At 39.5% G+C, this 21,605-nt stretch overlaps 3 protein-coding genes across 3 annotated transcripts; 2 read left to right on the forward strand and 1 right to left on the reverse strand.

Annotated features, from left to right (window-relative positions):
- Nucleotides 1-8,619, forward strand: LOC145466095 (uncharacterized). The gene is made up of 3 exons (XM_081449874.1): nucleotides 1-82; nucleotides 6,971-7,609; nucleotides 8,121-8,619. Exons 2-3 carry the CDS (start codon nucleotides 7,016-7,018, stop codon nucleotides 8,382-8,384), a joined length of 858 nt encoding a protein of 285 aa, XP_081306000.1. The 5' UTR covers nucleotides 1-82; nucleotides 6,971-7,015; the 3' UTR covers nucleotides 8,385-8,619.
- LOC145465717 (uncharacterized) lies at nucleotides 277-1,912 on the reverse strand. The gene has a single exon (XM_081449489.1). It carries the CDS (start codon nucleotides 1,730-1,732, stop codon nucleotides 386-388), a length of 1,347 nt encoding a protein of 448 aa, XP_081305615.1. The 5' UTR covers nucleotides 1,733-1,912; the 3' UTR covers nucleotides 277-385.
- Nucleotides 8,620-13,059: 4,440 nt separating the features above from the next.
- Nucleotides 13,060-19,719, forward strand: LOC145465470 (OTU domain-containing protein DDB_G0284757-like). Its single transcript, XM_081449251.1, has 5 exons — nucleotides 13,060-13,326; nucleotides 14,480-14,714; nucleotides 15,274-15,335; nucleotides 16,159-16,290; nucleotides 18,053-19,719. Exons 1-5 carry the CDS (start codon nucleotides 13,135-13,137, stop codon nucleotides 18,092-18,094), a joined length of 663 nt encoding a protein of 220 aa, XP_081305377.1. The 5' UTR covers nucleotides 13,060-13,134; the 3' UTR covers nucleotides 18,095-19,719.
- The last annotated feature ends 1,886 nt before the right edge of the window (nucleotides 19,720-21,605 follow it).

Consider the following 21,605-nt stretch of genomic DNA (forward strand, 5'->3'; position numbering starts at 1 on the left):
CAAAGGCATCAAAGGCCAAGAAGGTGAGAAGAAGTCTGAACAGTCAGCAGATACGGGAAACAACGCTTCTGAAGAACAGCAGGTAACTATTCGCGTTATTTGCCGATCCACACTAGCGAGGAAACAGGAGTTGTCTCGGATAAAATCAGAGGAAAAATTGTCGAGACAAGTTTTGCTTCTTCGGTCTTCATCGCTGCACTCGACTGTGCTCGAAAGGCACTGTTATACAGCACTAGTAGTACTATCCAAAATGATTGCAGAATTTCTCGTGCGTTCCGCCTGCTAAGCGCTTGTCGACGGAGGTTGGAGGGGGAATTAGCAAGGAGTGACAGGCCTGCACAACTTCTAACATGGAAACTTTTGTACCATGTAATATATGACCCCTTTATAGTTTTGCTCTTACGAGTATGTCTTTTAGGGATTTACCTCTTTTATACGATATTAGTGGTGGCTCTTTGAAAATTTGCCGTAGAGAAGGCTGATTTTGTATCAAGTGCCATTTTTCCATTAAAACATTTTTGAGGTTGGGCACTGATGGTTGATATTGTGTTACAAAAGGCAAGAGTTCTTTCCGGCTTTCATGTTTTTGTCTTAGCGCCGATTCCCTTTCGGTGAATTTAATATCTGAAAGGAGTGTTTCGATCAGATTTTTTGGATAACCTCTAGCAAGGAGACGTGATTTGAATTTGTAAATGTTCTCTTCAAATGTTGCTCTTGAAGAGTTAGTTCGTAAGAGTCTTAGAGCTTCGCCCTTCACGAATCCCTTTTTGACACCCGGTGGGTGGCTAGAGGAAAACTGAGTGTATTGAAAGGTTTCAGTTGGCTTAAAGTGTGTTTTTATATCCAGGATGGATTGATCTCTAAATCGTTTGCCTTTGTATACAACTGTATCCAGAAATGTAGTTTCAGTATTTGAAATTTCAGCTGTAAATTTGATTGTAGGGTGATGTGAGTTTGCTTGTTCGATGAACTTGTCTATATCAGGTTGGCTGACATCCCACAAAGAAAAAATATCGTCAATATATCGTTTCCAGATTGTGGGTTTTGCGACGCTATTGCTAAGAATCTCTGTTTCGATATTGGCCATAAAAATATTTACAAAAGCAACGGCCATTTTAGTACCCATGGCGGTACCGTGGATTTGTAGATAATTCTTACCGTTGAATTGGAAAGAATTTTCTTTCAGTATCAGGCTTAGCATTTCTTTGAGATATTGTGTGGGGATAGGAGGGTTATTTCTGTGAAAGTTTTCGTATGCTCTGCATACTGTAGTTATACCCTCTTCTTGTGGTATATTAGTATATAGACTTGTTACGTCCATTGATACAAGGAATGTTTGTTTATTCACTTTCGTCTTTTCAATGAAATTAATAAAATCTGTAGTGTCTTTTAGATAAGACGCTTGTGATATGGAAATAGGCTGAAGTAATGTGTCAACAAATGCTGATATTCGTTCTGTAGGCCCACTGCAGCCTGAGATAATTGGTCTTCCTACTAGAGTAGGTTTGTGGATCTTTGTAAGGGTATAGAATTCCGGAATCCGCGGTGGATTTGGTGTTTGAGATAACCACTTTCTAGTCATGTCATCAATGTAGTTGCCACGGTGTAGTTCTGAGATCAAGCGTGACACCTTCGTATGTGTTTCCTTAACTATAGGCTTGTCAAGAGGCTTGTAATTATCTAGGTCATTGATTTGGACTTGGCCCTCTTGTATTTTATCATTTTTATCCATGACTACAAGTGTGCTTCCCTTGTCCGCTTTTTTGAAATTAAGATCTTTGCTTTGCTGTAAAACATTTAGCGCTTTACGTTCTTTGCGTGACAAGTTTGGTTTTTGTCTGGTTATTTTTATCTCCGCGATTTGTTGTTTAACCTCTTCCAGGTAGGTTTCTAATGTGACTGATGGTTGGACTGGCGGAACACGATTCCGCTCCACTGCTTGCGGAGAACAGTACAGACAGCTCCAGTTCTGAGATGATCAACTTACGCATTAGGTGTCATGGCGAAACTATAGGAGTTTGAACGGGAATATTTACCAAAGCTCTTCATAACAACGGCTTATCCAGACTTACTTAGTAACGGTACAAATGCTCAAAATATATAGATTCTTCTTTTGTGCCAACATTCGACCCACTTGTGTAAATATTTTCGATCGTTGTCCTCTTCAACGAAATTCTTTAAGTCTTCCTTGGCCTTGTTGTATGAAACCAGGCATTCGGCCTCTAAAGGACGATTGCACAGTTTTTTAAAACGGCTTCTGACTTCTTCTCTTAACTTTCGAGCCCGTCGGTTCCGACAATCTTTGAAATGAAATTCGCAAGTCTTGACTCTCTCCAACTGACCGTCGCAGACCGTCCATATTTGAACCCACCATGTGCCACGAGGATGAAAGAAATACTTCTCATTTCGACTTTCTTTCCTTCTAGCTTAGAACTTCGTTAACGCTGTTCCAAAAAAGCTCGACTGAGCAAGAATCTTCACTTTCACATTTCACTGTGGCGAGAGGTATAAGTTTCTGAGTAGAGGATGATAGACGCTAGCAGTCAGTGAAACCAAACCTTTGTACCTCTTTACCTTCCCATCGAAAAAACAAAATTCTTGACTCAAGGCACGGTCTTCAGTTCTGTCCATGCTAAGTGCGAATTTTGCTATAAACTTACTGGTCTTAAAAACAAATGATGGATTATCAGGATTCGGCACGCCGGTCAGTTAATCTATGAACAAAATATGGATCACGAGAGTCGGCTAGAGGAACAGGTGGCAGTTTAAAATATTATTAAAGATAGGTCTACCAAAGATCGATCATCCTTTATTGGTGTATAAAAACGTTTATTTCAGGTTTTTTTTCTTATGATTATTTTTTGCGTGACGCGCTCTGTTTACCCGCGACCCACGCCGTATACCCGCGAACTACGCTGTTTACCCGCGACCCGCGCTGATTAAACACTCCCCGTAAATGGATCGGAGTAAAATTTTAGTCCACATTACAATGCAAGATCTAAAATATTTAAGATTCAAGTTTTCAAAATGCGTGTAGAAGTAAAGTGCAAATGTGTGAAAGCCAGGGTACGAGTTACGTTTTTAAAATGCTTCTAGAATTTCAGTGTGAATACGTGAAAACCTGTCAAAGCCGCACGGCCACTGAAAAGAGAAAAGAATATCCAGAAGAAGCTCATGGCAGCCGACTGCACAAGTAGGAAACAAAAGTGTCAATAAAACGACAAAACTATCGGAAAACGCACTGTCAGGCTTACAATGTAACTTTTTTACAGTTCAGTGAACTTGAGTTTGTCAATCTATTTGCTGTCATAACATTCACGGTCAGCAGTTGTTATCATGCACAATGTTCGTTAAGGTTCAGATCGTGAATATCGAAGATCGCCAATCGAAAAGAAGACCGCTGACAGTTTGCCCTTCGTGTTTTGTGAGGCACCACCAGAGCACAATGCATTCTGGTCGCCGCGCAGTGGTCGTTGCGCATTGCATTGCATTCCGACAAAAGATTGTGCGGGGACATGTAACAGGGACAAAAACACAGCATTTGCACACACATGAAAATGTTGCGGGAACATGTCCCAGGGATGTGTTGCTGCGACATGTCCCCTCGTGTGAACTGACTGACCGCATGTGCATGGTTTTGGTAATGCCCAGCATGCTTTGAGGCACTGCATCGTTGAAGCAAAATGGCGGCCATCGAAGTAGAACCGGTTGAGGATGATTCTCCAGCTAAAAATCCTGACGACAGCGGTCGTATTTCTAGGAGTAATAGCCAGACACGTATGCTGATTGCTCATTTCAAGGATAATCCAATTCTATGAGACAAGCAACTAAAAGACAACGCTAACAGACAGAAAGCTAAAAAGGCAATGGCACCTTTGTTAGCACGATTTAGGAGGGCACAACCACCAAGAAACCTAGCGGCGATCAAATCGAGGTGGCACAGCTTAAGGAGCTCGGTATTGAGATGTATGAAAAAGCAAAAAGAATCATACCAGTGAAAAGCACCATCACGAGCACCGCTACTGACAGTCCGGGATCGTTATCAGATTTGATAACCTCGACCAAAACAAATCATTAACCAATCGCTGCACAAGTTTTCGTTCACGTGACATTATTTGGTAGCAACAGTGTATAATTCAATATGGCGGTCGACGGGGTGCTGCGATGAAAGGAGTTACTTTTTTCACAACATCACAATGCAATTCATTTAATTAATTGTATGTTTGCTTCACAATAGGTTACTGGATTATGGAATAGAAACAGAGATGTATGGAAGAAAACTGTCTTTGTCCAAAAGCTACTGCGAAAAGTTTCATTTTCAGATAGACACCGTAAAATATTTGTTCCGAGTAAAAACACACGAAGGTAGACAACAGTTATTCTGTTCACAAAAGCGTTGTTTATTGGTACTAATATGATAGCTCCTATTTTCACTCAGGCTTCATTTTCTTGGTAGTTGGCGAAGCTGGCTGTTCAACAGTCTGTATAAAATATAAACGAAACACTAACAGTAAATACATCTTGAGTTCGCAAATTGACACTGAACAAGTTGCTTCTGTATTCCAAGCGGAGAGTTGTAACTGAAGTTCGTTCAATTTGCATGAGCGAAGCGTGGTTAGGACCGAAACATCTCCTACTGTGATTCATCACTAACAGTATCGAAACAGTTCGCGACCATCCCTCTGTCGACTCTCTGTCCAGATGTACTGAAGATAGAATAGCTTACCTCGATGGCCATATCCAATCCCTCGCCTAATTCCATTTCTGCGATTGCTAATTCAATCCCCTCCGCCGTGCTGTACATTTCGTTTCCATCTTTGATGCACCGGAGTTCTCTTTGTCGTTGTGGGTTCGCCTGATATGGTTCTGGCACAACAACAAAAATATAGCACGTATATTTACTTTAATTCGTGATACACATCCGTTCAGTGGAATGGGTACATGCAACACTTTATGTTGTGAGATGTGACAGTAAACTTGGAAGTCTTGGCATTTCCGGAAAAAATTGTTTTAGTTGTAGATCAGTAGTCTATTGTTGTGCATTCGGTGATATGGAAAAACGCTTTTAATGACCGATTCATATAAAAGAAACTATGATTCAAGTAATATGTTTTCGTACCATAGTTCACTCGCTCAATCCAACAATAAGCTTCATTATATAACGACTGGTGTGCCAGAAAACTGACCTAGTTTAGCCGGCATTTCCGGAAAATATTTCAGGACCGCGAGTTGTTGAAATTGACTCTAAAATATAGGCAACTTACCTTTTAATGTGATTGCCGATTTTCCCGCAGTCCGAAAGGTGTTTTAGTTCCCTGTTTAAGAAGTATTGCACCCGGCCTATCTGTCTTCCAGCAACTTCTCTCAAAGTGTAATTTCTCTTAGCGCTCTTTGATACCAGACTGTGGCACGTCTAGAAATGTCTCGGGTATTTCTCTAATTTCTGGCAAAACACAACGAAGTGTGAACGGGTCTTTGTTTCCAATTTTCAGGAAGGACATGAAAAGGAGTTCCTTCTGGCCCCTTGATTTTGAACTCATGGTAACCCTTCAAAAGAAAATAAACAACTTATGTTAGATTCGCAAGTGGTTTCCCGACCACCTGGACTGCCGTACCAAGAATCGAGCGACTCACTAAGAGCTATAATTTTTTCTGAAGGGGCTTAGATGATTTATGTAAGTTACTTTTACGTACCCCTTGATTTTTCCACCAGTAATTCTTAAAGTTGAATGGTGCGTGTCTAAAAGAAACGAAAATTTTATGCTGCAAAACTCGACAACAATAAACCTACCCTATGTAATGACCAAGCTAAATCCACAAAATCGACATAAATTTGCTATTTTGATTCTATGGGTACCAGCATCCGCCATCTCAATACCTAGGAACACATCAATTACAGCTGTAAATATGGCCGCCGTTACGAACAACACATCGCAAATCAAAATACCCCGTGCACTTTTTTCACAGATCGTGCACAACACTAAAAACACGTTAAATCCCAAGAATATGGCGTAGAGATTAACGACATATTTTTTCTGATTTTCGCAAAAATCTCCAAGTAACTTAAATCTAATGACAAAATGAAAGACATACCTGGTTTGGATGCAGAATTGCAAGCGCTGTTTCACTTTACGAGTAGTATTTTACATCGTTTACGCTGGTCTTCAACCGCCATCTTCAAAACACGTGAGCCTCCTTCTTTTCTGGTAATTATCGAATAGAGTTATGGGTAAATTACCCGAGTATAATCCAACAAATAACGAGCAAAGCGAAGTGAATACGAAAATTCCCGGTTTTTGAAATGGCCGCCATGTTGTGACGTCACATGGTTATCAAGTCTGATAACGATCCCGGACTGACTGATGGCTGCCATCTTGTTTTTCCCTGTGCATGAGCACAAAGAATCCTGGTCGTTGTCTCTGATATGCTCAACTTTTGATTCTGTATCAAGGACATGTTGCATAACGGTACACACGAAGTTTCGAATTCATGGCATCCTTGCAACGTTTTGTCCCCGCGACGTGTCCCATGAAGTTCAACAAGCTGAACTTTGTGCGACATGTAGCTGGGACAGATATCCCCCAAAATGGTGTTGCAAAAGTAAAAAAGTGTCAGTTTACACGAGGGGACATGTCGCTGCAACATATCCCCGGGACATGTACCCGCAACATTTTCATGTGTGTGCGAATGTTATGATTTTGTCCCTGCTACATTTCCCCGCTACAGGTCCCTGCTACATGTCTCCTCAGTGTGTACTACACAAGTTTTTTTGTCGCTGCAACATGTCCCTGCAACATGACCCCTCGTGCCTGGCCACCTTTAGAATAATTCACATGCTTTTTTCTCCGCACTTAGTAGGTATAAGATTGTACATTGATCCTTCCCCTCCAGTTTCTCACTCCCCGTTATCTACAAATTGTTGTGCGGTCCCTTTATTTTTGGTATTTTTTATTTTTTGTTTTTTTCATAGGTTAATCCCGGTAGCCAAAAGAAAGTCCCATCGAAGGGAAAATCGATGGAAACTAGACAGGATAGGAAGCAAAAGGGACCGATCGTTGGGAGTATCATTCATGCATCATTAAATAAGGTCTTGAGGAAAAGAAAAAATGCGGAAAATGGATATACCGCTAAAGAACAGCAATTGTTGGAATTTGTCGAGGACATCGAAGAAAAGTTTCAATTAAAAATTGTTTTGAGCGAAATACATATAGGTGGGTTTTCCACAGAATTAAAAGGACAGAAAAGGCGGTATTACTGGAGTGGAAAAATAGACGCTATTGGCCTAATGAACGGAAATGACAAGGATGGTTGTGGTGTGGTAGTTTTGGATTGGATCACTTGTAGTCATGCAGGAACGTTTTGGAAATTCGCAACTGAATACAATGTTAAACTTCACCAGTGCCTGATTTATAGGAGGTTACTCGCAGTACATATGAGAGAGTACTTTAAAGACCCAAACATACCACAGCCGGGTATCATGATCGTGGCTCTTAACCGTGAAAGCATCAATGTCAACAATCCGCGCTTATGCATGGATTTTACCGAAATGGAAAAGGCTGGTTTTTTTGAGGAATTTGATCAGTTCAAATGGGACGCCAATGTCTCTATGGTACGTAGTCTCCTTTTAGTTAGGCCAGTCTATAAATTAGTGCGGGTATGAAGACAGACTGTGGGGAGAAAAGAGACCTTAGCAATGTTCATTAAAATTCAAAGAATAATCTGGGGTAACCATACATTTTTTAGAGATAATTAGGCTTGAATCTGAGTCAAAAATGCTGATGTCAGCATTGTTGCTAAAAAAGAAAGAAGTATACAAGTTAATTTAGTCATTTTGAAAATTTGTATCAAGCGACACTTTAATTTAGCGATTTTCGGTACAGTTTGGAACTCACGTCACTTATTTTTTTTTCTGAAACTTTAGTAGATGTATTCCACTTTTAATAATATAATGATTATGTGTAAAATATAAATCACAGCACCTCAAAGAAAAATCGCCTTTAGCTCATAATCTAATTATTATATAGGACGGCTTACGTGTACAGGTAAAGATTTCTTTTGCATTGGATTGAAAATGCAGGAGAAGTCTTCCTTTGATTTTAACATTTTTATTCCTTGCTAAGCATTCTTTACAGGTCAAAAAAGAACCCCCTGGTTACGTGGCCACTCATCCATTTTGCCACTGGCAGAAAGAGGTGGACAGCATGAGGGAAGATGAAGACGTCCGAAGTTTGTTGGCGACAACGTTGACCATGCTCGACGTATCCGTTAAAGATATAAGACATTTGGAACTAAGTTGCGTTTTTCACATACTTGGGAGGGGGCGGGCGAAAGGAAGGGGCCAAGGACCGTGGTCTGAAAATTTGCAAAGAGGCCACTTGATGTGATCCATCAGTGGCTAGTTTTCCAAAATTTATGTTTTTTTTTCTCGCGTAACATTTGACAGCGAGTGGTTGATACGTTTAAAAGTTGACTTTATACTTGTTTTATTCAATCCTTCCAGTTTGTCTATTGGTGTCAGAGTCACTCTCATGCTAGAGAAAGGCAGCAAATAGAAAGACGAAAACAGCAACTCGGTGCTTTAAATTAAAGGGAAGAAGGCGACAGCTACCTGAATTGTACCATGATAACATAGACAAGAGTGTTTTACCGGAGAATACATCACTTTTTAAAATTCATACGAAACACATCTGATTGGCTTGTTTTCCACATCCTCTTTGGTGATGATATTGGTGACGTCATTTCCCGCTTTTTCGCGGTGATGGCATGTTTTTCAAATACCTGTTTCGAATGGAAACATTTTACCTTGGTTGCAGCAACTTTTACATTTTTAGATAAAGCCGTCAGCTTTCTTTGTCGATTTTGACTTTTTTTACTCAGTTTTCCTGTCTTTTTCCTAAAATTCGAGATGCGTGGTTTTCAAAAACAATGAGGTCATTTCAGCGTCATATGACTTCATCATCGCATGTCAAGAGTTTTAAAGGAGACCATTTTTGGGCGCACTATGAATCCTCCAAATTTCATTAATTGTTATAGCTTTATTGCTATAAGAGTTACAGGAGGAAGGCCTCAAAGGTCCTCAAACGCTCTCTGGTTCCGAAGACAAAAAACGGCCGTTCTGAATAAATTTCAAGGAGCTCAAAATGGGAAATGCCTGAGCCATGCACTAATGCCATTGAACACCGGCCGATTGGCCGTCACGATTTTCACGCCCATGTTTCATAACCCTGCGTTACAAATTTCTATATTCCTGATTTGTCTGTATGCTGGAGATTATTGTTAGGATTGTGGTTCTTTGAGAGAATGTGTAGGGAGTCGCTCCTGCCGCTCCCTTCCTCCCCGTCATGGACATCTCGAGGGATCCTTAGCAGGCCTTTTGAAATTGTAAAAAAATTCTCTTCAAGGGGGAAGGGAGAGAAGGCTTCGTTAGACCTTCGTACGGGGGCAAGGCATTGCTGGACCGTCGTACGCTCAAGGGTTAAGTTCCCAAATATTACTCCAGAGACTAACTGACTAATCTTTGACAATCGTGTGGCCTGTTCGGCCTCAGTGTCTGAATGCCTCCAAGGATAAGGTCATAACGTGGACCTTAAGGAGTTAAAACTGAAGCGCTCTCAACGATATTCAGATTTGACATTTGAAAGTTTTTTTTTCTATATTTGTATTCTGATACACAAGAGACAGAACGAGAGCTGTTCGATATGTATTATGATGAAGATTTTCTGCGAGGCCTATTCGATCCTATTCGCCATATGATTTATCAATACTCTAGTGACCAGAGAACTACCGTACTCATGGATTAAGTTAGAAAAAAAGGCACATGGCACTGAATTCAAATAATTCTTTCACTCTAGTCTTAACTTGAGTTTAGTTCACCTTAGTTTAGGCAAATCAAACCCCCACCAGCTATTTATAGATTTAAGGTTACAGTATACCTTTCAGATCGACAATTTTCTTCAAATTTGGATTTTTGGGTCAAAGTAGTGGTCGAAGAGTAATCTCTAATTTCTGACAAAAAAATTGAAAAAGACTAGATATTGGCGGCGAAATAGCGGTTTTACGTTTTCGCCAGAAGTAAAAGCTTACTGACCTCTTGATTGACAGCCCTATCGCTTGTATGCATCAACCGAGATCACTTTCGCGGGAATTACTTATATGGATGTCACGAATTGGCTACTCAGTTGATCAGTACTGTTGTTCTGACTGCAAAGCATTTTTCGTGTTAGGAGTAATTCCACTTTAGTTATAAGTAAACATTAACCACGGAAAAACATGTACCAGTTCGATGAAGCGAAAACAGCGAAGAACGAATGAACATACATCATGATCATGAGTGAAGAGGCAAAAGTTCGCCTCGTGGATAAAGCTACAGCTATTGTATCAAGCGGGCACAAAAATCAAGTCAAAAGAAGAGAAAGGTTCTGTAAAAACTGGGAATTTGACAGCGATAACAGCGATGTTGAAAGAGACCAGCTTCTGATGAGTCCGATACCGACGAATCGTCGGACTCATCGGACCCACTGAAATAAGGCCTGTTTCTTCCATCTTAGAAACATTAGCAGGATAAGAGTCTGTCTATCTCTAGCAGACACTGAAAAGTTAGTACATGCATTCATCACTTCCAAACTAGATAACGCCAACTCGCTTCTATATGGACTACCAAAATTTTTGATAGATCGTCTACAAAATGTCCAGAATGCTGCGGCTCGCGTTGTTACCAGAACAAGGAAATACGATCATATCAAGCCGGTTTTAAAGCAGCTACACTGGCTTCCAATAAGCCAGCGCATCAATTATAAGATTTTACTTTTAACCTATAAAGCGCTCAACGGCCAGGCCCCTAATTACATTACTGAACTGCTAGAGCCTTATGTACCAAGCAGAAATCTTCGATCCTCCTCCAAAAACCTCTTGAAAGTACCACCTGTCAAGTTAATAGGCTATGGTCATAGGTGTTTCTCTTTTGTAGCACCTAGCCTATGGAACTCTCTTCCGAACAATATAAGAGGGAGCGGCTCGCTATCAGATTTTAAGACTTGTATAAAGACATATCTTTTTAACAAATTTTATAACTAGACTTTTGGTTAGTTAGTTAATTAGTAGATTAGATAGTTTAGCTAGTTAGTTAGTCAGTCACTTAGTTAAGTTAGTCAGTTTTTATTTAAAGGTTTTAATGATTCCTAGTTTTACTCCCATTTTTACAGCTTAGCTATTTTATTTGTTAGTAATTTTTTATCACTGATGTAAATTTTTAATGTAAATTTTATTTTTAATAACATTTTTTACTGTAAAGCGCCATGAGCCCTGGATTTGGCGCTATACAAATCTATTATTATTATTATTATATATTCACAGTTGCTCCGCAGCACTTTCTTCTGTTTTTTTGTTCCCTTCTACCAGCCGCTTTAGTTTATTCTCTAGCTGTCGTATCCCTTTTCGCCAGACTAGCTTTAAGAAAACCGAGCTACAGAAAAATTATCTCTGCGCCTTGAGAGCATTGCGAAACACAAGGTTTCTTTTCGAAATTCGCGCGTAAATTTCACCAGGAGTTTAACAGTAGTTCTGTTTTCTCGAATAAATTTTTTCGCTTGGAGCGGTGACTTTAAAGAGTTAATTTGATATAGGATTTAGGTATTTACAGCTTATACTGGACGCACTATGTCACTTGCACGCGAGACACCCCTGAAGGTATACGGTAACCTTAAAGGCGACATATCACAAAAGCGGCTTAAAACTGCAGAAAAACTCAAAAGAAAAACAGAAACGCCATAAAGCCGAAGGGGTGAGAATGGGAAAAATTGGAGAAGATTAAAAAGGGTTGCTTTGGGGTAGAGTTAAAAGAATTCGGGCCGAATGGATGGGTGGATGGACGGACGGACGGACAGACGGACGGACGGATGGACGGATGGATGGATGGATGGATGGATGGATGGATGAATGGATGGATGGATGGATGGATGAATGGATGGATGGATGGATGAATGGATGGATGGATGAATGGATGGATGGATGGATGGATGGATGGATGAATGGATGGATGGATGAATGGATGGATGGATGGATGGATGGATGGATGAATGGATGGATGGATGGATGGATGGATGGATGAATGGATGGATGGATGGATGGATGGATGGATGAATGGATGGATGGATGGATGGATGAATGGATGGATGGATGGATGGATGGATGAATGGATGGATGGATGGATGGATGGATGGATGAATGGATGGATGGATGGATGGATGGATGAATGGATGGATGGATGGATGGATGAATGAATAAGTAAATAAAGGAATATAAGAATGATTGTATGGATTTATGACATTAATTAATCACAAGTTTCTCTTTTTTTGAGGCAGCCTAATTGGACATCAGTGAAAGCTGAGGACAAAGAGAAACTCATCGAAGATTTCAAACAGATGCCAAGTGAGGTTGCTGATGCGCTGAAGAAACACATGCCCCAAACAAAAACAAGTGAAGCTGATCAGGGTACATATATTCAAGCTCTCCGAATTCATACTCTCCAAACTCTTCCTGAGATCAAGTGCCTCTTGAAAACTCATGCAAAAATGCCAACTATGTCACAGTCGTAGCAATATGGATGTCACCATTGTTACTTATTATCACATATTACCAATTTAACATTCGATAAAATCGCAAAATGCTATTTAAATGACTTTGTTATCATTTTGTCCATAGCTATAATTGCACCTTCCAGTTATATTTCATTCAAATGCCGACAACTGAAACAAACTATCATTAACATTATGATCATGGCCATTGTCGTTGTTGTTGTCGTTGTCGCCGACTCCGTCGCCGTCGCTGTCGCTGTTATCGCTATTGTTATCGTTATCGTTATCGTTATCGTCATCACTATCATTATCATTATCATTATCATTATCATTATCATGATAATCATTGTCAGTCTCATCAACCTCGATCGTTTACAATAATGCCCGGGCTCTCTCAATTTAGCCTAGTATTCGGGCTGCTGGTCTGAAAGTCAAAGGACTTAGCTAGTAAAAATCTGATAGAGTATACACGCTTTTGTCTGGACTATACTTGATACAGGATGATTTTTAATTTATCATTATCATCTTCTTGTTTTTCTTAGCAGAGGCACCGGAGAAACTAATGAGCTTATCACAGGCACTGGAGGAAAAAATGAGAAAATCCGGCCTTCGTTATCGTCGGCAAATTCCGGGTGACGGAAACTGTATGTTTCACGCAGTCGCTGACCAAATGGAACGATTGGGAGAGCCAGGCCACGATCACGAGGGACTCAGAACGCGCGCTGTGGAAGCATTACGCAATAACACACATGGTGTGAGTAAAGTCAGTAAAATGGAATTTAAAACAGTTGGAATGCATTCATTCAGCGTAAATCGTAAAATAAAACAAAAACGTAGGGCCCGCTGGTAGGCTATTGATACTGATAGCCTACAATTTATGAGAGTTCTGTGACAACTGTGTAAATACTATAGTTAGAAATATCTAGGATAATACTGATCAAAATTATATCTGGTCGGATTGTACTCAAAGAAAAAAAAACTCTCAATCTCTTGAATGTCGTAGCGAACTAAGATATCTCACACAAAGACAAAATCTCTAAAACTGCGGAAATTGTAGTGTGAATCTAATAAATGAACCAATATATTACAAATAAATAAACCTTATTCTCGAACTGTTCTGTATGTTTTTGTTTACCAAACAAGGCAAACATTTTTGTTTTTGAAAATACAAAAGCTAAACCATTATGTATTATGCCAATGGTTACACTACGCAGCCTCTGAAAAATAAGAGCATTAGGTTCTTCAAAAAACCTAATCAGCCTGAATTGTGAAAAACTACCCCAATATATAATACGAGACCTGGTCAGCCTGACCTCGAAAATTCTAGGTTCTTATACGCGGGGCTTCAGCGTATAACCTTGCCAAAGGGGCCATGACGAGTTCAGCTTTCGTATTATTGTTTAACGACGCGTTTCAATCGACAGGTTTCCACCCTCTGCTTCTCCAAAATGTTTTATGTAATGTTTCTCAACTCTTTATCATTCACTACGCTACACCGTAAACCGGATGGCTATTCGGTCAGGATAAATACGGACTGGGGACTGGGGACTACGGACTATTGACTGGTTTTTATACCCAAGTCCGTATTTTATACTTTTGGTCAGTGTTTTATACCTAGTCCGTTGTCCATATTTCCAACAGTGCGCAATCCGATTGTTTCTTACTTATCTGGTTTCATAATACGTTTATATGCTCATGCACTCTGGTGCTCGGCCAAAAGAAAGGTGCAAAATAGACTTAATGGCTCGTATACTGTCTGTTGCGTAGCGAGGCTGAAATCAGAGAATCAAGTTTAGGGGAAGAAACATAAAAACCACAGTTAATCCCATGATGACTTCAAGTGAGTCTGGTTTAAGTTTTGTAGTAAACTAGTCCTTATTTCATAGACTTTATTGATTGAGTTTCAGATCCCAAATATACAGCAAATTATACCAGACTTAGAGAGATACCTGCTAGCGATGAGTAGGGATGGAGAATGGGGAGACCACATAATACTGCAAGTCCTGGCTAATGTTCTACGTAGGAATATACACGTGATAAGACCTGACGAAAACATACTTGTGGATGTACAACATCCCCAGGATCCTCGACAGTTTCTTCTTGGACATATCCCTGAGTTCCACTATTATAGTTTGGAGCCAGGTAAGAAAATGGGAGTAAAGGGATTATAATAAAATACACCTTGCGTTCATATCCAAATCTATTATTCAACAAATACCCATCTGTCACAAGTACATAACAGATAATCCTACGATATACTAGGCTCGATTACCAGCCGATGTTCACGAAAGGAGCCCGCGCTCTTTCCTCGAAGCCACCCTCGTAGACGTAAACCGGGCTGGAGAGAGCGGTGGAAATGGAGCCCAACGATATACGTGATTTTCCAAATGCAGTTTTTCTAGCTGTAAAAATGCGTTTACTTCTCAATTTGTTGAAAAGCAGTACAATTGTCTTGTTCAATCTTGCGGAATATAGACTAATTTTATTCCACTGGGGCTACCGCCTCGCCTCCAGGCGATATTCCTCACTACCCAAAACTAGTCTATCTATTGCAGCTCTAAAATGCGATTTGGTGACATTTTTGCAATGATATAATGCTAAAAAAAACAAACAAACAAAACAAACAAAACAACAACAAAAAAAGATTTATCCTGCTTTATCTTCCTCGATCTTGAATATTGTCTAATTTTAATTACAATAGAAAAAGATAATGAAGTACAAGAAGAGAGGGAGGGAGAACAAGAACAAGAACAAGAGATAAAGGTATGCGTGGTCAATGCTCAAATACTCCAGCCAAAATTTGCAAATACATAAGAGGTAGCAGTAATTATTCCTTAGTTCTCACTTGGAAACTGATTGAATATTTCATACTCATAACTGAACTGAATATTTCATACTCATAAGCTTCTGAAGGTTGCCTATGAATTTCAACCATGTACTTCATTTAATTTGAGTTATATTGGAAAGCTTGTAATTGCAGTCCGATCCATCGAAATACAGAAACAGATCGAGTGTCTAGAGTTGTCAATCTCCTTTCATATTTTGGATTGTCCTCTGCAAGATTTTTTGCCCAGTTAAGCGCGAGGAAAATCTAGTAGTGTTATTGCGATCGCGATCAGCTCAGTCAGTTAATTTCTTTCTGAAGGTAGCAGGTTGTTTCGTTCACTGATCACAAAAAGCTTTTCCTATTTTACGTCAAAATATGATTTTCTGTATCTAAAGAAAACCCTCCTTCACCAACTAAACTTTGACATGTTCCTAACATGTATTTATACTTTCCTGAAATAATATAGGAAACTAGACACTGCAAACTGATGTTATATCATTCGTTCGTCGAAACCGGCTCCCTTATCCTATTTGAAAAACAATATAATATTTTCCAAAGACTTTTCCCTCCATGATCTTTTTAATATCTACCACTTTCCAGCATCATCTAAATGGAAGGGAACATTTCACGGTTTTAAAGAAGCTTTGGTCCAAAACTCAACCGCGCACCTCGTTAAGGAGTAAATAAACGGAGACATTTTGTAGATTTTCTTCTCATAGATGTAATCTATTATTGCCATGTTTTCTTTCCCTCAAGAAGAAAGTGGGATGTCCTTGCAAAAAAAAGAAAAGATGCGCCCACAAGAGTGGTAAGGGGCTGTGTCGTTGTAAAGCTGCAAGCCAGGAATGTCGTGAGGAATGCAGCTGTAGCCCAAAGTACTGCAAAAACAGAGTGAGTGTCTTGGGTTGTCAATATCCTTTAACTCAATAAAAATAAACTTGGTAGTCGCAAAAAAGCCATATAACTGACTTAGATCAGCCGTTATTATTTATAGATGGCCTGCTTACTGTTTGCTTTAACAATGTTTTTCAGGTATTTAACACCCATAACTATTTGACGAGCATTTATTCGGTTTTCTCTCTTTAAGGTCATTCCACTGAAATAGAACCTGCACTGAGATTTTTGCGAAACGTTGCCTATTGATTGTTTATATTCTAGGAACTTCAATTTTGAAATAAAAATGAGGAGTCCCCATGTTCGTTTAGGAACAACATCACCTTGTTTATACTCATATAAATCCTTATAATACCAACATGATTGTAGTCACGATTGCTTGCTGAATTCACGTTTCCGACGATTGCTTTTTGTTCTACACTGAGAATTGGTCCATATTTATTTTACACAGAGAAATTTATTACTCAATTCAAAACAACACAAAAAAATGATAGGTCACCATACTCGTTTGCGAGAAAATGATGATTTACCTCTATGGCGAGGTCCAGCTGTAAAGAAAAAGCCGCCATTTTATAATGCGCGCGCGCTAATCACGCGTGATATTATGCGCAGTAGGGATGCACAATGCAATACTGGGGAATAACCTTAACTGTGATTCCGACTGGTTTGATATAATTTACGTTAAAAAGCTTCTGAGATTTTTTTGTTTGTTTGAAAATGCACCATATTTGAAAGTCCAGACTGAAACAGTTTTGGTCGCTTTTCTTCTCATGGAGGTAAAATGTTCTTGCCTTGTTTTGTTTTCCTCAAGAATAAGAAGAAAGTGAAATATCATTGCAATAAATGGAAAAATGAGTGTTTAGAGATCCTGTCAATATCTTTTATTTGGAATACTTAATCGAAATTAGCTCTACAGCGTAATTACGATTTATTTGTTTACTTTCTTTCTTAAGGACCTTAAGAAATATCTGCACCCTGTCGAGATTAGGGTTTGATGCTCATTGTTCGCATCAGAGAGTCATGGGCGTATCCTATTCACTTCAAAAATAGGACTTTCCAAACCATTGTATTTTCAATTATCCAACCTTGTTTGTTTAATGTTCATCGATTTCTTTTTTCTTTTTTTAAGTTCATGTGGCTGTTTAGATTATGGTCGGTGGATTATTTACCATTAAAGCAAATTTCCTTTAAAATGCAACTATGCACCTCTTTAGGAAAACATTTTAAAACTTCTGTCGTTATTCTTCTTTTATGCTAACCATGCATATACTAATTGCTTAGCTAGAAACAGAAGAAGGAGCTAGGAAACTTTTTGTCATCCCAGAGTTAATCCAAATTACATCTGGAATGGAAAAAAGTTATTGTTAAGTTAATAATTATGGAATAATGAATCAAGGAATTCATGAATTCCATTGCAATTTGAATTTCTATCTGACGATGCAGGCATCATGTCAATTGGTGAAGAAGTTCATTAGAGGCTCAAAATCTTTAGTTGTTTTTCGGTGGTTAATAAAAATTCTCCATTGTACCAAGAGGACCAAGTCATTCCCAACACGTTTATATCGCCTACTGAAATAGTATGAAACTAGACCCTGGGAAAGAGAACATTATGTCGAATGGGTCTGATGTTATATCACTCGTTTGTCGAAACTGTCTTATCCTGTTTGAAAAAAAAAATTCCCGCCGTGATCTAATTTTAAAATTCGACTTTTCATATTTCGAGTTTTCAACTCAGTTGTTGAGCTTTTAAATTTAACAGACAGCTGGAAAGAATCAAAAGGAAAACAAGAAGAAGAAATAGCAGTAGAAGGAGATGAATTCTAACAAGAAGTAGTAGTAGAAGAAGAAGAACAAGAACAAGAACAAGAAGAAGAAGAAGAAGAACAAGAACAAGAACAAGAACAAGAAGAAGAAGAAGAACAACAACAACAACAACAAGGACCAAGACAACTCCGACAGCAACAAAACTTAGAAGGACGACAATGACAAGACATGGAAAAAGGAGAAGAGCAGGAGGAGTACCAGCAGCAGCATGAACTCGACTACAATTTGCGATATTTGGAAACTTATGTATAATAACGAACTTTGACTGGAGTCCTTTTCTCCGGGCCGTGTAATAAATATCATTTCAACAAAATAAGATAGCAAAATAATACGTCAAACTGTATAACGAAGAGTGGCTTTCCACAAATATCGACCAAACAGCAACACAGGTCAAAACATCGATTCCCTTTATTTGTAAAATAACAGATATAACGCGCGCGCTCTGATTGGTCAAATTGTACCGGTAAACACATGGTTTGCGATACGCAGCACTACGTGAGAATTAGAGAACTAAGGGCCTCTTCATATGAGCCCGGTAACCGGGCTGGCTCGGTTACCGGGACGAATTTTGTTGTCTGTTCATATGGGAAATTTCAGCCCGGTCTACCGGGATAAAATCCAAGAAATACAACCAAAGTGGTGGAACATAAACTTGTATCGTTTGCGGTTGTCGCAGCTTTGTGGACTCTTGCAACTTTACTTATAAAGCTAATTCGCCTACTCCTAAAGTGGAAATACATACAAGGAAAAAATTATGCATTTTGGCCGCTATGTTGCGAAAGCTAAGCCATTTCGTCTAAAAAGTTGCGTCCCGGTTACCCGGGCTGGAGCGTTCATATGGGAAAACTTTCATCCCCGTTACCGAGATCTCGGTCGCAAAACCCGAGATCTCGGTAACCGGGCCAGCCTGGCTTCTCATATGAACGCATCGAAATTTTTACGAAGAAAAGAGAAGCGAGGCGAGATCTCGGAAACCGAGCCAGCCCAGTTGACCGGGCTCATGTGAAGAGGCCCTCAGAAAACTAGAAATATGGAATAGATTAGACATTTCATTAAGGAATGCAGAATCGCTGACTTCATTTAAGATGGCTCAAAACAGTTTTCTGTTTATTTGAGACATATAGAACTAGGTGCGATTTTTTAGGCTCGGAACTGTACTGTTTTGAATGGCTGTGCTATTTTTCAAGGTAACTCTCCACTGTGCCTTTCATCGTGTTTAAGTCAGAAATTAAGGTTGCACTGTCCTGTTGCATAGCAGCAAACTTGACCCACTTTTTACCATCAGTTGCATCTATCTTAATAACTAAGCCGGTGACCCCAATCGCTATTATAAAAATCTTTTTATTCCACACAGAAGAAAAACCAGGCAAAATTATAAAAAAATTCTGTGGAGTGGATTTTTCTTAAATTAAGAAAAATGGAAATTTCCAAGTTGGAGAAATTCTACTCCACAGTTTTTTTTTTTTTTTTACAATTTCGCACATGCATTCTGCTTTTGCTGTTGAATAGTTTTATGCATTAAAAAAGTAGGGTCAACGGATCGGTATTTGAAATATTAGCTTCGTGGATAAGGTATTTTAGCGCGCGTTCTACGCGCAAATTAAGGTCATTCCACTGAAATAGAACCTGCACTGAGATTTTTGTGAAACTTTGCCTATTGATTGTTTATATTCTAGGAACTTCAATTTTGAAATAAAAACGAGGAGTCCCCATGTTCGTTTAGGAGCAACAGCACCTTGTTTATACCCATATAAATCCTTATAATAACACCATGATTGTAGTCACGATTGCTTACTAAATTCACGTTTCCGACGATTGCTTTTTGTTCTACACTGAGAATTGGTCCATATTTATTTTACACAGAGAAATTTATTACTCAGCTCAAAACAACAGAAAAAAATGACAGGTCACCATACTCGTTTGCGAGAAAATGATGATTTACCTCTATGGCGAGGTCCAGCTGTAAAGAAAAAGCCGCGATTTTTTAATGCGCGCGCGCTAATCACGCGGGAAATTATGCGCAGCAGGGATGCGCAATGCAATACTGGGGAATAACCTTAAAATATCTACTTTGCAAGATCGCCCCTTGCGCACGCGTGAAGGTGGTCCGCTGATCAGTAATGCCCGCAATTCCACGCGAATAAACGCGAATAGTCCGCGAATAGTGTTTTCTTTTTCGCTGTTGTCGTTAGCAGCATAAGCGGTATAAGAAGAGTACCATAAATACCGGAAGGTGAGACTAGCCAAGTACAAAGAACGAAGAAAACCTGAAGAGTAGTTTTTTTCCTGCTGTTTTTTGGATTGATAGCCGGCGCGATCGATCGCAACATCAACATCACAATTTTCGTTTACGTTCCAGCATAGCGGTTTTAAAAAGGAATGTTTTCCTTTGAAATTGCCTGGCATGAAGGATGAATGTTTTCGAAGTTAAAAGTAACTGATAACGCAAACAGCTTAGTCGGGTGATCGCGCGATGCCTTGCGTTAAAGTGAGCGCTAGAGCTCAGGCTTCTCACGGAAATATTACTGTTTTGAGCCACCTTAAACGTGGCTTGTCTTAAGCGATGAATGGTCATGAATTACTTTCGGGAACAGTGCTTTTATTCTCTGCCCTTCGTTGCGACCTCGATTCTCCACGTAATCTAATAAAGAGAGTTTTTCAGAATTAAAGCCTTCCCTGACTAACCCCATCTTCTTTAGTTAATTTGAATTCTTGCCGGCACAGGATCTACATAAGTTTACAGTACTGCTTTCTGGCCGATCTGAACTACAACAAATAATTCTCAATCGGTTTAAACACGATTGTGTCTTTTCAGGAGGCGTGACTATCGATTACTTAATGTAATAGTTTTCGCCGCTTGTCAAAATAGCTGACCACATCCAAGCACAAATAATTTCCTTTGAGCTTTTTTTTAATAGGGGACAGTACTCGAAAAAGTTGTGGCGGGAATCACGTCTGCTTTCGCGATGATCGCGCGCGTAGCACATGAAAAATGAGAAATGTCAATCATGTATTTCGTGCCAAAAATTTATACGCTCCCCTGTGCAAGTGCAAGTGAAACAAGTCGACCTTCCACTATCTCGCGCGAGGATTGCCCTCTCGCTTCGCTCGAGGAACATGTGAATAACGAAGGATTAAGCAAAGGTCGACTTGTGGCAAGTCTAATTAGCCGCTTTATAACAAACCCAAGGCGTGCGGTATGCAAATTTAGTCGTAAGAAAAATTCTGCAATCAGGGTCGCAGTTAGAATAGGTAATCATACGGTTTCGAGTTCAATTTGGAATTAATTTGCACGAGTGAGATTTTCAAAAAGCTGAAATTGCACGAGCCGCTTCGGCGAGTGCACTTTCTGCTTTTTTAAAGTGCTGATTCCAAATTGAACGAGAAAAACCGTATGATTACTTATTAATAATAAAAACATGAAAAAAAGTCGCGTGGGGGAAATGCCGGAAGACCTTTCTTGAGGCCATTTTTTCTCATTCGAGAAA

This window comes from Orbicella franksi, chromosome 13 (assembly GCF_964199315.1).
Source record: "Orbicella franksi chromosome 13, jaOrbFran1.1, whole genome shotgun sequence".
In the NCBI taxonomy this organism is placed as follows: Eukaryota; Metazoa; Cnidaria; class Anthozoa; order Scleractinia; family Merulinidae; genus Orbicella; species Orbicella franksi.

What these genes read in the sequence shown, in the direction of transcription:
- LOC145465470 (XM_081449251.1), top strand. Translation starts at nt 13,135, where the DNA reads ATGAGCTTATCACAGGCACTGGAGGAAAAAATGAGAAAATCCGGCCTT. An exon ending in TACGCAATAACACACATGGT is followed by an intron (nt 13,327 to 14,479) that starts GTGAGTAAAGTC and finishes ATTGAGTTTCAG; the next exon opens with ATCCCAAATATACAGCAAAT. An exon ending in AACAAGAACAAGAGATAAAG is followed by an intron (nt 15,336 to 16,158) that starts GTATGCGTGGTC and finishes TCCCTCAAGAAG; the next exon opens with AAAGTGGGATGTCCTTGCAA.
- LOC145465717 (XM_081449489.1), bottom strand. Translation starts at nt 1,732, where the DNA reads ATGGATAAAAATGATAAAATACAAGAGGGCCAAGTCCAAATCAATGAC.
- LOC145466095 (XM_081449874.1), top strand. Translation starts at nt 7,016, where the DNA reads ATGGAAACTAGACAGGATAGGAAGCAAAAGGGACCGATCGTTGGGAGT. An exon ending in GGGACGCCAATGTCTCTATG is followed by an intron (nt 7,610 to 8,120) that starts GTACGTAGTCTC and finishes TTCCTTGCTAAG; the next exon opens with CATTCTTTACAGGTCAAAAA.